Here is a 15,992-nt window from a genome sequence, read left to right as displayed (position 1 = left end):
TTTTTTAAACCACCTTCAGGTTTGCTATCTCTTTTTTTCTTCTGACCAACCCTCCCATCCACCACCCCAAACTGTACCCCACACACATAATACACATGTGCACATACACACCACCACCACACCATGTACACACACACATCACACATCCCCCATACACTCCCCACTCACACATCACGCAGACAAGGTTGCCAGAGTTAGCAAATAAAATACATTTATTCCAGTTAAATTAGAATTTCAGATAAACATATTTGGGACATACTTATACTAAAAAGAAACTCATTATTTATCTGAAATTCTAATTTAACTGAGAGTCCTATAGTTTACTTGGCAACTCTTCACACACACACACACACCCCGTCTCTCTCACACACCCCTCTACCCTACTTTCATGTAGGTCCACCATATCGCTAAAATTCCCCACACATAAAGACAGTTCTGAGTCACCATCTTTTTTCACCTTTCTATATTACTTGCTTAAATTTTATAACACATATGCATTACATTGGAAGTTAGAAGTTTTAAAGCTGTTCAGAAATATTTTTAATGCATATTTAGTCCAGTTAAGCCATCAGTGCTCCTGGAAATTGCCCCTGCTCATGAACTGCTGCAGAGAGCATCATGTTTCTGGGGAAAAGTGGGAGCTTTAGAAAAGGCAAGAGCATGGGTCCTGGAGACAGGGCAGCTAGGAATGAACACTGGAGAAGGCAACCAGGAGGGCCCTAGGCATGGACACGCCTAAATGCTTTGATTTTTTTTTAATGATAAAACCATTGACAACAATCATAGTTACCAGGACTGCTACATTTGGTTGTGCAATATGTGCCCTGAAAAAGGGGCTCATTCAAGGCAGGAGGGGCTGTCCTCTGCTTGCCCCTCCCCCATATCCAGAGGGCATCTTTAATTTATATAAAGGCCCTCTAGATGCTACAGCTGCCTCAGTAAGTTAGCATTTAGGAAAGTGTTACGTGCTAACTAGTGTGCCAACTGGCTTAAGACTCCCAACTCCCTGTGGAGATCTCCCTATGACAGAAGGAACACCACTCCAGGAAACTCGGAGCAACAATGGATAGCACGGGCACTGGTCTAGGCCATACCTTGGAGGCTGGCATCTCTTCTTTAGCCTGGCCTTCCTCACACTGGACTCCTGAGAGAGGCGGAATATTGTCTTTGCCAAAAATGGCTGCAATAGGCTTTACTACTATATGACTCTCCAACCTGGAAACCAGGCAGGGCTTCAGGTGCTTCGGCCAATATGGAAGAGCAGAGTTGATGCAAATGGCTTTGGAGGCTGGGTCATGACAGGTGGGGCAGCTTTCACCCCAAGTCTAACTACCCTGAGGCCACCATGACGTGAGGTAGCCACTCTGCATGGAGAGGCCGGATGACTCTGAGTCACCCTAGTCCAGGCGCCAGATATGTGTAAGAATGAACCTTCAGAAGAATCCAGCCCCCTGCCATTGCATCACCACCAAACTCTCAGTCTTCCCAACTGAGTCCCTGACCTCCTGTGACACTGATATGCCATCCCCACTGTGCCCTTTCTGATTTCCTGACCCACAGAATCCATGGGCATAACTCACTGTGCATTGCGGTAACTTGTTACACAGCCATAATACATAGAACAAGAGAACAAAATGCCATCGGATCTATGAAACGGATGAGAGCCAACAATTTCTGTCAAAGCCTAGAGAATGGAATGGTGTGAGCAAGGCCAACTGCATTGTCCTGAAGTCAACCAGGCTTGGGCTGCTTCCCTCTCTGGTCTAAACAGTACTTCAAGCCCATCTGATCACATCAAGACAGAAACTGCAGACACAAAGGATCAGCAACCAGCAAAAATGACGTCACTCTCTCATCACTGCGGGCCAAAAGCCAGGCTAAGCCATGTCCGGGTGTCCCCACACTACTCCCATTCTCTGGGGAAGTTTGGGTCCTTCAGTAGTCTAACATCCCTGGGTCCCAGGGCATACTACTCCCCAAGGAGAGGGACAGAATGATGCCTTTTAGTGCTTTTCCCCAGAAAGAAATTGAGAGGCTGTGGTGCTATCCTAAATGCAATTCTCTTAGGCCGTTTGGGGGATACAAAGTAAAAGCTTCCCTCTAATATGAACAGGAGTATGCCTAAGAATAAGTATAACAAGCATGGGTAATTTTTTTTTTCATGAACAATTCACTGATTTATTAGATCAACAAACATATATCCCTATAATCAATGAAAACTGTACAATATATAAAATAATTTAAGAAATATTGGGAATTAGCAGCACCATCCGTTGTTGAAATAGCAAGAAAAAACTCACATATTTTATGCAAACACTAGAAGAGGGTAACTACTTTAAGACATAATAATGCCACTGAATGTCGGGGATAATTGAGAAGGGCATCTTTTTGGGAAACACACCTCCTTCTGTTCCAAAGATTTAGTGAGTATATCTGATGATTAATTTTTTAGAAAAATGCTACTGAAATAAGAGATAGTGAGTATTTTAACTAGGACAAGAAGACTAATACCAAGCCACTTCTGCTTCTATGAAAAATTTAGTTCTGAATTATGAAATTAGAAATAAAAAATAATTTTTAAAAGACAATAGCTGTCTCTAAGAAACATTAAATGGAACACAGGTCACTATGAAAATAGATCACTTTTCCAGTTTGCTTAATAATTTACTTTAAAAAATTGTTTGGTTTCATCACCAGTGACTTAATTAAGCATTTTTACAAGCTTGAATGTATTTCTAAAATCTAATAGGTTCTTTGGATTTTTTAAAAATCTGTAGCCCTGCTGTTATATTTCCTGTGAATCAGAGTAAGAGACTGAGTTTGTGTGAAGAATACAAATTTACATACATTTTACAGCAACCTGTACCCTAACATCTACAAAATTCACATTTATAATACAAGCAAGTACAAGGCCAGGGTTAAAATGTACTTCCAAAAAGTCAAACTGTATACTATTTTTATTTTGTCCCTTTAAAAAAAGTTCAACTGCAGCACCATCCTCAAAAAGCCTTATATCTTAAATGTGGAAAGAGGCCACTTTCCAGATACGATTCAGCAACCACAGACAGTTTTTCTGTGCTGGTGAAGGAAAGGATTTCCAGTTTTCTCCTGGCCCCTGAGTCTGCGTCGCATGTCAGTTTAAGTTCTTTCTCTGCGAGGCTGTGGGGAGGCTTGCAGGCTGAGCACTGCTCCTTCGACTTAAACCATTTCGTCTATGTTTCTTCAGAAGGGGGCCAGAGTTGGATTCTTCTAATGTCCTTTTCAAGTTTGCTGGAGGGGTTCTTTCACCTTCTTGGGCCTTCATTGGACCTGGAGTTGAACATCTTTAGATTTTTTTGGTCCATGATGGTATTTGTTGAATTGGGAGGCACAAAGCCAACTGACAGGCTATTATTCAAAGAATCATGTATCCTTAACGTCAGGGCCTCAGTGCAATTTTCTGCAAGTGGCTCTGGATCTCTTGAGGGTATGGCTGCAGCCTGGACATTCCCTCGAGCTATCTCAGCTGGAACTTCTACATAATTCTCTGAGAAGGCATCACTGCGAACAAGGTATTTGGTCCTTAGAGTTCGGCCCTGACCGGGGGTCCTCCTCCAATGACTTGACTGGTGGTGTGGAACTTGGGGAAGGAGTCCTCTGGCTGCTGTCTTGACTATTATAGGAAGGGCTATCAGTCAGGTTCAGACAGAGCTTCTCCGTGGTGAACTTTCCCCGACTGTCACTCCTGGAGAGATGCAGTCACTATGGCCCTGGTGTTACCTGCTCCAAGCCTACGCTGCCTCCAGCGGCATTTTGGCACAGGACTGTCCATGCTAGGCCATCATGTATTTTTCCCCCTATTGGTCCCGGCACACTGAGATAGCATCTTGGGGTGGAATCATATTCCAGAGTCCATCACTCCCCAAGATAACACGCTTGTGCTTCTGGGGATCAGAAGCTTGTGTCCCGTCCAGGTGACACCACGATTTCACCACCGAAGAAATCATAGCCAGTTTCCTCCACAGGGCCAGGTGTCAGGCCAGGACGCCCTTGCGGATGGCAGCGCAAACCTTCGCTGGCCCTGGCGAGGTGAATCCCTTCTGCTTCTTGATGAAGCCTCGGAAGTGCTCCCGGGCAAACTGTGCTGCCTCCCCGCGCGCCGTGCGGGTCTCACAAAAATGCCACCAAGCACCGGCTGCCGAGCACCCGGCACCTGGGGGAGGGTCACGAGCCTCTTGGGCCACCACCGCTGGGCCTTTTCCACCAGGCAGAGCCGGCGTGGACGCTGCGGAGGCCAGGGCTTTGCTTCAGCTGCTGGCTCGGGCTCCGCCGCGATTCGAGCGACGTCCTCCATGTACTTCCTCCCGCCCCATCTGGGGAGACGCTCGCTCCTGCTGGCCGTGGTCCGGGGCTCCCACGCGGCCTGTGGGGCCTGGCCCGCAGGCCGAAGCCAAAGTGATTTTTTTAAATCAAGGAGTGTTCAGCAGAGGGTTTGCAAACATTAAGAATTTTCTTACTTTGAGAAAATAGATGCGGGGCCCATTTCTGAGAAAAGAAACAGAAAACTTAAAGGACCCCACAAAATGAATGTTAGAAACTAACTACAGTTCATTAATTTGAGCAGTTACCCAAGAAATGAAAAAGCCATTACACAGTATTGACGGGGGTCTTGAGGCCTAGGTAAGGGATTCTTCTGAGGGGATCCCACAACACTTGCATAGAGTGTAAATAAGCGTCTGCAATGATTTAATTAGGCCCAAGAGGATGCCCCAAATCATCTCTGAGCCTTCATGGGACTCACAATTTAAGATACTCTTTGTTGCCAAGAAGTCGAATAGCCAGGACCCATGGAAAAGTTTGGGATCAACTGAAGAGGTTGTACACTGTTATTCAGAAAAGAAAACAATGGCACTCGATGTTCATATGACACTAGCAAGGACAACGAAGACTTCTCACCTGGACCCTCTGCCGGTGATAAACCACAAACCAGGTGGACCAGGCAGCAGGTTCCTAAGATTTCGCTTCAGCCAGCCCTGCTTATTATATACTAAACGGTCTGCCTGGAAGGGACAGCACTAACCCAGGTCTCTTGTGAAAGGATGGCATGCCCTGTGCTTCCAACTCCAGTAAGTGACACAACTCCAGTAAGGCCCAAGCACTGGCCTCAGACAAGCTTGGATCCCAGCCTCACCACCTTCCTACGAGACCTTGAGAAAGTCGTGCTAACCTCTTCGGAACTCATTTCTCATAACCTGTAAAATGAGGAGTTTGGAGCAGCATGGTGTTTCCCAAAATGTGTTTCTCAGAATACTAATTTTACAAGACATTTTCTAGATTAAAAAAGGAAAAATATCCTGTGATCGTTAAGTGTGAAATATGCAGCACACTGAGCCACTCTTTTAGAGAACCACATAACAGGCTGACCTACAAAGAAGTCCTGTATTAAAGGAGTTTGTTTTACCTTGTTTAACCCAACATTTCCAAAGCACGATTGACAGCAGAACCCTTTCAACCTACAGTTTCTGTTAACGCTTAGAGAATGGTTCCATGGAGCCCACTTTAGGGAATGTCAGGTTGTGTTCATTTATTCATGCACTAACCCATGCTCTCTTCATCTCCCCAAGTTCCAGGAGTCTTTCATTCCACCTGTTAGTTTGCTTGTTTGAGTGGGACACTCAATGGAGTCAGAACCAGGTCTGAGACACAACATGCTTTCTGCCAAATTTGGCTGAGGGACAACCCAAGGTCTCATCAGTTCAACAAAAAAAGCCTAATGGAAGGGCTGAGAAACACCGTCATCATCATGCTGAGGGTTCCTGTTCATCTCTGTGATGCCCCTCCCACCACTTAACCACTGCCAGTTTGACTAGGGTAAACCATTCCTCCTTAATAGCCCCCCAAACAGCAGGAATGTTCCTCTTTTTACAATTTTCTCTTGCTGTTCTGAGAACTGAATTTTATCTTGCTTCACTTCAGATAAAAATGCCTGTCCCTAATCCAAGGATAGCAACTAAGTTTCTGACCAATTCTCTCCCCTGGCTTAGATTGCTGGGCAGAGAAGAATTCTAAGGCCATGTCTGGAGTCGGGGGAAAGAGTTCCATGATTGATTGATGATGTCTGCAAGGGAGAGGGCAAAGACCTGTGCCATGGACTTACTAGCCTGGCTCTGAACTAAGGTGAGGGGGAAGCCACTATCTTGGAACAAAAGGACTGTTCCAAAAGACACCACAAAAATTGTAAATTAGCAGAGGAAATGTAAACAAGTGCTCATTTTTAAAATATTTCTTTACACCACCACCAGAACTAGAGGGGATAAATGGGGAAAATGAATCCATTTTATTATATTCAGGTCCTGCCACTGATTTGAGTGGGATTCGAGGTAATTAACCTCTGAGATGGAAGACTGAACTTCAGTTGCTGCACTCTCCATTTTATTTCCTTGCAGATAACATGTACTCACCAAAAGTAACTTTATTTTTCTTCTGACATTTAATTCTGATATCGGTGATTCCAGCCATCAAATGTGTATGCTGCGTGCCAATATTTTCAGAAGCTGGGCAAATCCCTGAGTGCTTCCTGAAGTCATACATGAAGAACAGTCCATGCTTGGCCCCTCTGAGTCTCCATGCAGCCCCGGTGGCCCTGTGGTCAAATCCAAGTGAGCACATTAGTGACGATGGCTTCCTACTTCTCAGTCACTACTTTGTATTGTAGTAAAGGGGCAGGAATAATAGTGCTGCTCCGGGGAGCACCTCCAGGTCAAGCACAATCTAGAGTTGCTGTCCTCAGCCCCCAAACACTCAGAGACTCCAGACTGAGTAGGGAATCTACTTGCACATTCGGCAAAGAATTTCAGGAGACCTGGCTTCTGAGGGCTGTCCAACAGCACTTTCTGCGACAGTGGAAATGTTCTCTAACCTGCCTGTTCAGTAAGGTAGCCATGTGTGTCTACTGAGCACTCATAATGTGGCTGATGCCACTGAGAAAGTGCAATGTTTAATTTTATGTCATTTTAATTACTATAAACTTAAGCAGTCACTATGTGACTTTGGTCAAGTTATTTAACTTCTCCAGCCCTGTTTCACTTCCTATGGCCCTCCCAAATCCAACCACTTCTTTCCACCTCTCTGCTAAAACTCTAATCCCCTTAATCTTTTGAGGAAACTCCATCCTGTTTTTCATAGAGGCTGCACCAATTTACATTCCCACCAACAGTGCACCACGGTTTCCTTCTCTCCGAAGCCTCACCAGCACTTATTATGTCTTGTCTTATATGTAGTGTCATTTTTTTACTTGAATTTTCACAGAATACCCCTGACATCTCTGGAAGAATCCACAAGAAAGCAGTAATATTGGATGTCTCCAGAAAGGGAAACTGAGTGGCCATGGGATGGGGTTGTGAGGAAAAGTTGTTGCTAAATACACTATCACAACTTTTAAATTTTGAGTCATTTAAAAGTATTAAATTTTAAAAATTAAATTTTGTTAAGGACACACATGGGACTCAACAAAAGTTATTTTCATTGGGGGGGGGAGGGCGTAGCATAAAATGTTTTTTCTTTTTCCTAATCTTGCTTCTCTGGCACCCTCCAACCCCTCACATGCTGGCTGAGTTAGCTAAGAAGAGGCCTCTTGCCAGGAGAGGGCGCGCTTGAGTGCATTCAAGCAGTCGGAGAAGGGTGTTCAGAGAAGAGTGTCACTGGGGAATGAGGAGTTGCATGGCCTCCAGGGAGGACCAGCCCAGGAAATGCAGACACACCCCCAAAAGCCCCTCATCTACAATTTCAGACACCAGAGACAGAAGAACCAGAAAGCTTCTAGAGAGAGAAAAAGGCAAAGACAAGCCAATCCAAAGGTCTGAGAATAAGGACACTGAATTTCAGCAGCAGCCAACAGGCAAGAAACAATAAACAGAGCAGTCAGAATTCTGAGCCAAAATATCAATCAAAAGCAAGAGAAGAATATAAACATTTTCAGATTTGCAAAGACCCAGGAAATTATCTTCCAGCCTTCCTTTCTTAGAAAGTTGTTAGAAGATGTGCTTCATCAAAATGAGGGAGTAAACCAAGGGAGTCGGGCTTGGGATCCAGGCAAGAACAGAGGCTCATAGGACACTAGGGATCCAGAGGATCCTGGGTGACACTGAAGAAACACTTAGGATACCTTAGAACAGGGAGAATGGGATTGCCATAGAGCTCCACATGGCTTTGAAAACTTAAAATGGCTAAGTTGGGCAACAAAGCACAAGTGACACCTTAAAGAACAGGACCTTCATCCCACCGAGGGGAGTCCATGACAGTGGGCTGGGGGAATAGACTACGTTTTTGTTATTTCCTCTAAATTTAGACTTTAAAAGCCTCTTAGCCATTGGCTGGTGGGGATGGGGTAACCCCACAGACTGATTTAAATCTGCCGTACCCTGGGTCCCTGGTCCAATTCTGTCCAATGACAGGGCAGAGCTCAGATGTCCTTGCCTCTACCCCCTTGCCAGCTGGATCAAGCACCATCCACCAGGACTTCCACCATCAGTGCTGGGGAGCTCTTATCCATTAGTGCTCCTGCACCCAGCACGGGGCCTGGCACACACAGTAGGTTCAGTAAATTAGCCCCCAGGCTCTCTGGAACTGAATCCTCTGAGGGAGGAGGTGTTGGGCACAGCTTCCTGCCCCAGGAATCTTCCTTTGTGGGTAGGGGGAACTCCCAATGGGGCAGGGCTGGCCAACCTGGAGGAAGGCCTAGTGAGCACGTGCTGGGTTTAGGAGCAGAAGTGAAGGTAAGGATTCCTCCCGTGGCCCTCCCTGGGGGCCCTGGGCTGGAGGCTTCAGGGGCTTTGAGTACCCTGCCCTCCTGGAGAATGAAAGGGGAAGAGAAATCCCCTGGGGGGGTGGTTTTGAGTCATAATGGAAACAGCACAGCCCTGGGCTGCAGGATACTTCCCCCTGTGTGGGCCTCACAGCCCACCTAATGAGATGGAAATAACAGTCCTGCCCAGGGTATTGGGCTTAAGTGACAGAGGGTGACAAAGCACTCTGTTAACATGTAGATGTGAAGGGGGACACTGCCTCTGGCCCTATAGTGACAGCCAGCCAGGGGCTCAGAGACTGCAACATCTGCCTCCAGTCCGGATGAAAGTCTTCCACTCTTTTTAGTCCCAAGTCTGAACTCTGACCTGACCAGTTGGAGCCTTTTAGGTTCCTATTGTCCATGGGTCACTCACACTCTACTGCGGGCTCTGCTGGCTGTCCAGGGAGGAGATCCTGGAGGGGCAGCCTTTGGGAGACCGGCCTGAGGGAGGGAGTGGTGTCTCAGGATGAGCAAGGCCATCCTGGGGTGCAGGGGGCCACGCTGCATGGGTGAGGCCCGCAGGCCGCCTAAGGGGAACATGGTGCTCTGAGCCTCTTACGCAATGTGCCGGCCCAGCAACTCTAAGGAAACCCTGTTCCCACCTGACCCTTGCGCAAGGCCGGGCCCAGCAGGAGGCGGCCGGGGCTCTGCCCGGACCCGGCCCAGCCTGGAGGCCCAGGGCGCGCTCCGGTGCCACCGCCCGAGGCCGCCCCGAGGGCGGAGGGGCATTTCCTCCAAGGCCGGGGCCCCCGCGTGCGCGTGAACAGTCTGCTCGGGTGCCTGTGTGACGCGGGGAAGCGACTGCCCCCCGCAGGCCCCGACTTTCCGGCCTGCACGGTGGGGCGGGGGACAGCGCTCGCCGCGAAGGCTCCTCACGAGGCTTCCCGCGCCCGACGGCGCCAGGCGGCGCACGGGCTCCGCCGCGAGGCTGGGGTTTGGGGGAGTCGCCGCCCCGCTCCGCCCCGCCCCTCCCCGGCCCGGCCCGCCCGCCCCCGGGCCCGCTTCCTCCTCCCAGGGGCCGGCGGCCGGGTGGTGTCCCGCACAGCCCTCCGGCCGGCGCCGCGCGGGCAGCCCCCGCCGCCGCCGCGCCATGTCCGCGGGCTGGTTCCGGCGCCGCTTCCTGCCCGGCGGCCCGCTGCCCGCGCCGGGGTCCCCCAGGCCGCGCGCCAGCCCCGTGCCCTACCGGCGGCCCCGCTTCCTGCGCGGCTCGGCCTCCTGCCTCGGCCCGAACGACGCCCCGCGCCGCCCGGAAGCCCGGCCGGTGCGCAGCCCCGCGCGGGGCCGCGTGCTGCCCTGGAACGCGGGCTACGCAGAGTGAGTGCCCCCCCCCCCCAGCCCCGGGCTCCCGACCCCCGACCCCTGCCGAGCCAGCCTGGGGGCCTGTGCCGAGCTAGACTGAGTGAGTGACCCCTTCCCCCAGCCTGTGGGTAGCTCCTTCTGGTCCTCGCCTTTGGGCTCTTGCCAGTCTTCCCGCCCCACCTGCCTTTTCTTCGGGTACTCCAACCTCCCTCGGAGAGGATTACGAGTTGGGAAGGACCTGCACCTCTGGGGCTCCCGACATGACATAGGGGCACTGGAGTGCCAGCATTTTGGGCTTTGGAGATACCCCTCCTCACACACACACACCGCCACCGCCACCACCCCCTCACCCTGGGTTATGGCCTATGCAGCATGGGACAGGGATTCTCCCTGAGATGGGGGGAGCCCTGCCCTTACCTCCCAGCCCAGGTCAGCAGGCAGGCTCCAGAGGGGCTGGGCCCTGAGTTTTGCCTTAGCCAGGAGGTCACTGAACAGTTAGGCAACTTATACCATCTTTGTCCAGATATAAGGGACAGCATGGGGGCTATTGCCCCAGAAGGAGGGCTTCTCCCTCTGTGCACCAGCTCTGGTCTCTGTGCCCACGCTGGGTGTGTCCCTGAAGGGTTACTGATCACTTCCTGGCCTCAGGATCATCAATGCAGAGAAATCTGAGTTCAATGAGGATCAGGCTGCCTGTGGGAAGCTGTGCATCCAAAGATGTGAGTTGGGGCCTGTAGAGGACCAGGAGTGGCTGACCTTGTGCCCAGAGGAGGTGAGTGCAACTGGGTTGAGCCCCTCTTACAGGCTGGGGCCAGGACTGGAGCTAGGACTTCAGGCTGGGCCAGGGATCAACTGGAGAAGCCAGGAAGAACCTGACGGCAATCCTTTCCTGTACAGTTCCTGACCGGTCATTACTGGGCACTGTTTGATGGGCACGGAGGTCCAGCTGCAGCCATCCTGGCTGCCAACACCCTGCACTCCTGCCTGCGCCGGCAGCTGGAGGCCATAGCAGAGGGCATGGTGGCCACTCAGCCCCCCATGCACCTCAGTGGCCACTGTGTCTCCCCCAGTGATCCCCAGTTTGTAGAGGAAAAGGGCATTAGGACAGAAGACTTGGTGATTGGGGCTCTGGAGAGCGCCTTCCAGGAATGTGTAAGTTAAATGTGCTTTTTGACTGGAGAAGCAGTGAAGGTTTTGTCCCCAGGGACCTGAGGGACTCTGGGTTGTGGTGGTCACCTTCGATGTTTGAATTGGGAAGGCAAGATTGGGTTGGTTTCAACAATCCAGTAGCCATCGTCGTCATCATAACCATTTATCCAGTGCCTACTACATGCTGTGTGCTTTTACCTGCATCATCTCTTTGCACACCCTGTTGCTCCTTGGTGCAGGAGCTGGTTTCCCTTCCTCACTCATTTGAGTAGGACTTCCCTCCCTCCCAAGCGATACGTCCAGATCTGACCACAGGGATCCTGGAGTCATAGCTAGACTTTGGGCTGGGACTGCCAGGCTTGTTGGTGGGGAAGTGAACTGCAGGGTGAGCATTGGGAACAGAGTAATATGGTGGCAGTACCAGCAGCAGCTAAAGTGGCCTCTGTTTGCCCCAGGATGAGGTGATCGGGCGGGAGCTGGAGGCCTCAGGCCAAGTGGGTGGCTGCACAGCCCTGGTGGCTGTGTCCCTGCAAGGGAAGCTGTATGTGGCCAATGCTGGAGATAGCAGGTGAGTGAGCTCTGGAGAGTGAAGCAGGTGGGCAAGCAGCCACCAGAGGCAGTGGGGACAGTGAAAGGGGGCTGGAAGTGGAGGGATGGAAATGGGGAGGCTTGACTAGCTATTTGTATATCTGGCGTGTATGGAGCATGAGTGGACAGCAGATGCCAGGGAGGGCACAGGCCAATGGGGCAGAGCCTCTACCCTGTAGGCAGTCATGGAAGGCTTTGAACAGGAATTGACATGGGCAGAGCTGGCCCCTGGTGGTTGGAGGAAGGGCCAGCAGGAGGGAGGTGATGGGTGAGGTTGGAGGCTCCACCACAGACCTCTCTTATCTCCTCCCCAATCCCATCCAGGGCCATCTTGGTGCGAAGAGATGAGGTACGGCCTCTGAGCTCTGAGTTCACTCCAGAGACTGAGCGACAACGGATCCAGCAGCTGGTAGGTGCCCTTGGCAGAGGAGGCTGTGGAGCCCCAACTCCTGGGTGCAGGGCCACCAGAGAGAGCCTGATCTGAGCTTGTCCTCCCTACCCCAGGCCTTTGTCTACCCTGAGCTTCTGGCTGGTGAGTTCACCCGACTGGAGTTCCCTCGGCGACTGAAGGGGGATGACTTGGGGCAGAAGGTTTTGTTCAGGGATTACCACATGAACGGCTGGTGAGCAAGGTGGGGGTGGAGGGACAGGGTGGGGAGAACCAAGGGGTCCAAGCCCAGCTGTGTGGCCTGGGGCAGTCCCCTTCCACCTGGGCAGGGTGGGCCTTGTGTTGAAGGGAAATGAGGTGGGAAGTAGGGCCTGGGTTGACACTGGATCTCCTCCTGGTAGGAGCTACAAGTGCGTGGAGAAGTCGGATCTCAAGTACCCACTGATCCAAGGACAGGGTAGGCAGGTCAGTGAACAGCCCTCTCCAAGAATCCCTCTTCAGTTGTTCCCTGCAGAGGTGGGAGCTCCTTTGTGCCTTATGGTTGTGGCTGGTGTCTTAGGGTCTGCTCCAAGGCCACAGGATGTTTCTTCCTCAACCCAGAGTGCCTGAGGGCCCCAGTCCAGCTCTATGCTTTACTCGTGCATTTGCTGGGGCTGTTTGCTGTGTCACCTCACATCTCCCTTGTCCCCAGGCTCGGTTACTGGGAACACTGGCCGTCTCCCGGGGCCTGGGAGACCATCAGCTCAGAGTCCTGGACACAAACATTCAGCTCAAGCCCTTCTTACTCTCTGTGCCACAGGTGAGAGGCAGTGAGGCTGGTGGGAGCTGAGAAGGGAACGCTGAGGTATCATCAGGCTTGATTTGCAGGTGACAGTGCTGGATGTGGAGCAGTTGCAGCTGCAGGAGGAGGATGTGGTTGTTATGGCAACTGATGGGCTCTGGGATGTCCTGTCCAATGAGCAGGTGGCATGGCTAGTTCGGAGCTTCCTCTCTGGCAATCGAGAGGATCCACACAGGTACTGTAACTGCTGGGGACCTACCTGGGCCTGGGTGCCAGCAGCAACACCAAGTAGTTATGGCTGAGAAGACAATGCTGATGATGAGCCCGGCTCAGGGCAGGTGGTCAGGATTAGTGTGGTCTCAAGATGCCATGGAGTGGAGATGACTGTGGGTCCCATAAGTCTCTGGGTCTAGACTATTGTGGCCCAATCTGTGGGCCCTCCCATATTTGTGACTTGCCTGGTCCCACAGTTGGACTGCATCGCTTGGGTCTCCAAGTGTCTAGCCCAGTGCAGTGAGTTCTCTTGCCTCTTTGCTTTGGCCTTGGAGTATATCTGCAGGATGTTCCCCACAGGTTCTCGGAGCTGGCCCAAATGTTGATACACAGCACACAGGGGAAGGACGGCAGTCCCACAGAGGAAGGGCAGGTGTCCTACGACGACGTCTCCGTGTTCGTGATCCCTTTGTACACCCAGGGCCAAGGGAGCAATGGCCACTGAGGATTCAGACACTGCATCCCAAAACTACTCAGGGTCAGGTTGCAGTCTGGGAATCCCTCCACTGTGGTCAATAGCAGACCTGCCTGCCCTGCCCCCAGACACAGCCCAGGACTTGCCCCCCACCCCAACCCATTTCAATGGGAGCATTTATTTATACCAGGCAGTCAGGAGCTGAAGAGTGCCGACAACCTAGTTCTCCAAGTCCCACTTTGGCAGGCAAGGAAATAGTGCTATCAGTAACATTCCTGTGGCAGGCATTTTACAACTTGCAGCACCCACAGGAGGCTCTTCAGACAGGATCCTTAACAGCCCGATATATTATTCCCAGGTGGGGACAGCTGGACTAAGGGAATTAGCCAGGGATGCTGGCAGGGGCTGATAGCCTGTATTTGGATCCAAGTCTCCAATCCATGAATGTCAGGGTATCTACTTAACAACCCTCAAAGCCCATGCAGGGAGCCTTATGGGAAGTTGTGGGCAGCCTTGAATCTGCTGAACAGCCATCCTGAAGCAGGCCCTGGGGCTGAAGTTGAACAAAAAGGGGCAAGGACCCAAGTGGGCTGTGGGGAGTTCTCTCCAATTACTGCTCCTGCCTCTAGCCTTGCATCCAGATTGTTCCTTCCAGGCCCCAGCCCACCCTAGGCTGATGCCCCAATAATGCCTTTGTTTTGTGGCTCCCCATCACTTCCCTATGATTAAATGTTTTTATGCAGAAAAACCCTTGTGAATCATGAATTGCTCTACAGGTTGGCATTACATACAGTATACCTTTCACACTTTTACCTTCCAAAGAATCGGTCTTAGCTCTACCTTACAGCTTGCATCTAGTCAGCACTGTTTTTTTCTCTGTGGCCCCCTAGTTCCCAGCTTGGGGTGAGCCCCAGTGAAAGGATTGTTGTCTGGGGACAGAAAGGAGGTCACCACCACAATCTGTGAGCTTTGGGCTTGAGGTACCAGAAGGGCTGTCCTTTAACTTGTTTTTGAATGCAGACTTCAGGGCTTGCATTTGGATGAGCAGCTTAGTTCCTCACCTTCCCCACAAGACTAGTTTACCATTAGCACTTGCCAAGACTCAGGTGCTAGGAAAGTATTTGTTCAGTTACAAGACAATAATCTTCATGACCTCAGCCTTACCTAGCTCTTCCCTGATCCACTACTTTAGTTTACAGTTGGTGAGTTCTTAGCAGGCAACTCAGCCCTAGAACAGCAGCTAGGAAGGACAAGGGCCCATAGGCTCCAGAGGTGATGGTAAAATTCATGTATTTACTAACTCATTGAGGACGTTCTCAGACCCCCTTTCCTGCCCATTAACTCATTTTAGACCCCATTTCCTATACAGTCTTTAGGGAAGATAGGGAAAACAAAATTTCTCATTTTTCAGTCATATTCCACAGCCCAGCACTTCTGGGCCTATGTCTGTTCACAGCTGGGTCCTGACAAACTGGCTGGCCCCAGCAGCCCTGGGCAGCCTCTCCAGGCACCTCACAAGTGCAGGAGTGTGCCCAAATAGCCTGCAGTTTTACTTCCTCTTTCCTCAGCAATCTCCACCTCAGTCCCCAGCCCAAAAAGCCCCCCACCCTGTGCCTGCATCTCACCCACATCAACAGCTGAGCCAGCTCATCCCCAGAGCCCACTTGCTTTGCTTCCAACCCTGCCCTCTGCCTGCTCTTGCTCCTCACACCAAAGGCTGAAGCCAAGGGGGTGGGTGCAGTGGGTCTCTCAACGGGCAACAAGCTACCTGACAGGAGTGCGTGTGGCAGGGACAGTTACACTGACCTATGTATTCATGTCTCAGCAGACCAAACGCTGCAGCAGCCCTCTCGCCAGGTTGGGAGGTCTCTTCCACCTTGAGCGATTTGTTGGGAGAGCCTATGCACGGCCTACTACTCAAGCTGGGACATTCCCTCTGCTGCCCTTCAGAGCCCTTGGCCAACTTCCAGTGACCCTGGGCAAAGTAATGGGCCCATGAATGAAGCAGATAGCAGGAGGATAGAGCGAGCACAGGCTCTAGGAGTTACCAACTCACAAGCCAGGCAGTGGGTTACCCATCAATTGGCCAGGCCCTCTGCTGGAACTGGTGTAGGAACTTCAGAGGCCCCACTATTCTTGCCCCCCAGAAGCAGGGGCCTGAGTAGCACAAACCTTATTCCAGCTAGAGGTTGCCAATCTGATCAAGGGCTGAGGCAACAGTGGGGATGAAAGGTGGCCTGAGGTACACGACAGATGCAGTCTTTGAAGATCAAGG

At 51.2% G+C, this 15,992-nt stretch overlaps 1 protein-coding gene and 2 long non-coding RNA genes across 4 annotated transcripts in view; 1 reads left to right on the top strand and 2 right to left on the bottom strand.

Moving 5' to 3' along the window:
- Window positions 1-15,992, bottom strand: part of LOC308567757 — a 319,467-nt gene that overhangs the window by 262,157 nt on the left and 41,318 nt on the right. The window lies entirely within an intron of this gene.
- Window positions 2,162-10,087, bottom strand: LOC308567599. The gene is made up of 3 exons (XR_014000346.1): window positions 10,008-10,087; window positions 6,441-6,622; window positions 2,162-4,524 (listed from the first exon to the last, which is right to left on the bottom strand). It is a non-coding gene; the product is annotated as an uncharacterized lncRNA (long non-coding RNA).
- Window positions 9,847-14,460, top strand: PPM1M (protein phosphatase, Mg2+/Mn2+ dependent 1M). The gene is made up of 10 exons (XM_081159324.1): window positions 9,847-10,138; window positions 10,772-10,895; window positions 11,021-11,275; window positions 11,728-11,840; window positions 12,185-12,269; window positions 12,365-12,483; window positions 12,650-12,713; window positions 12,940-13,047; window positions 13,116-13,264; window positions 13,603-14,460. The coding sequence occupies exons 1-10, from the start codon at window positions 9,915-9,917 to the stop codon at window positions 13,745-13,747; spliced, it is 1,386 nt and encodes a 461-aa protein (XP_081015450.1). The 5' UTR covers window positions 9,847-9,914; the 3' UTR covers window positions 13,748-14,460.

This window comes from Miniopterus schreibersii (assembly GCF_964146895.1).
Source record: "Miniopterus schreibersii genome assembly, chromosome: 15".
Classification (NCBI taxonomy): domain Eukaryota; kingdom Metazoa; phylum Chordata; class Mammalia; order Chiroptera; family Miniopteridae; genus Miniopterus; species Miniopterus schreibersii.
This window is presented reverse-complemented; position numbering and strand designations above follow the sequence as displayed.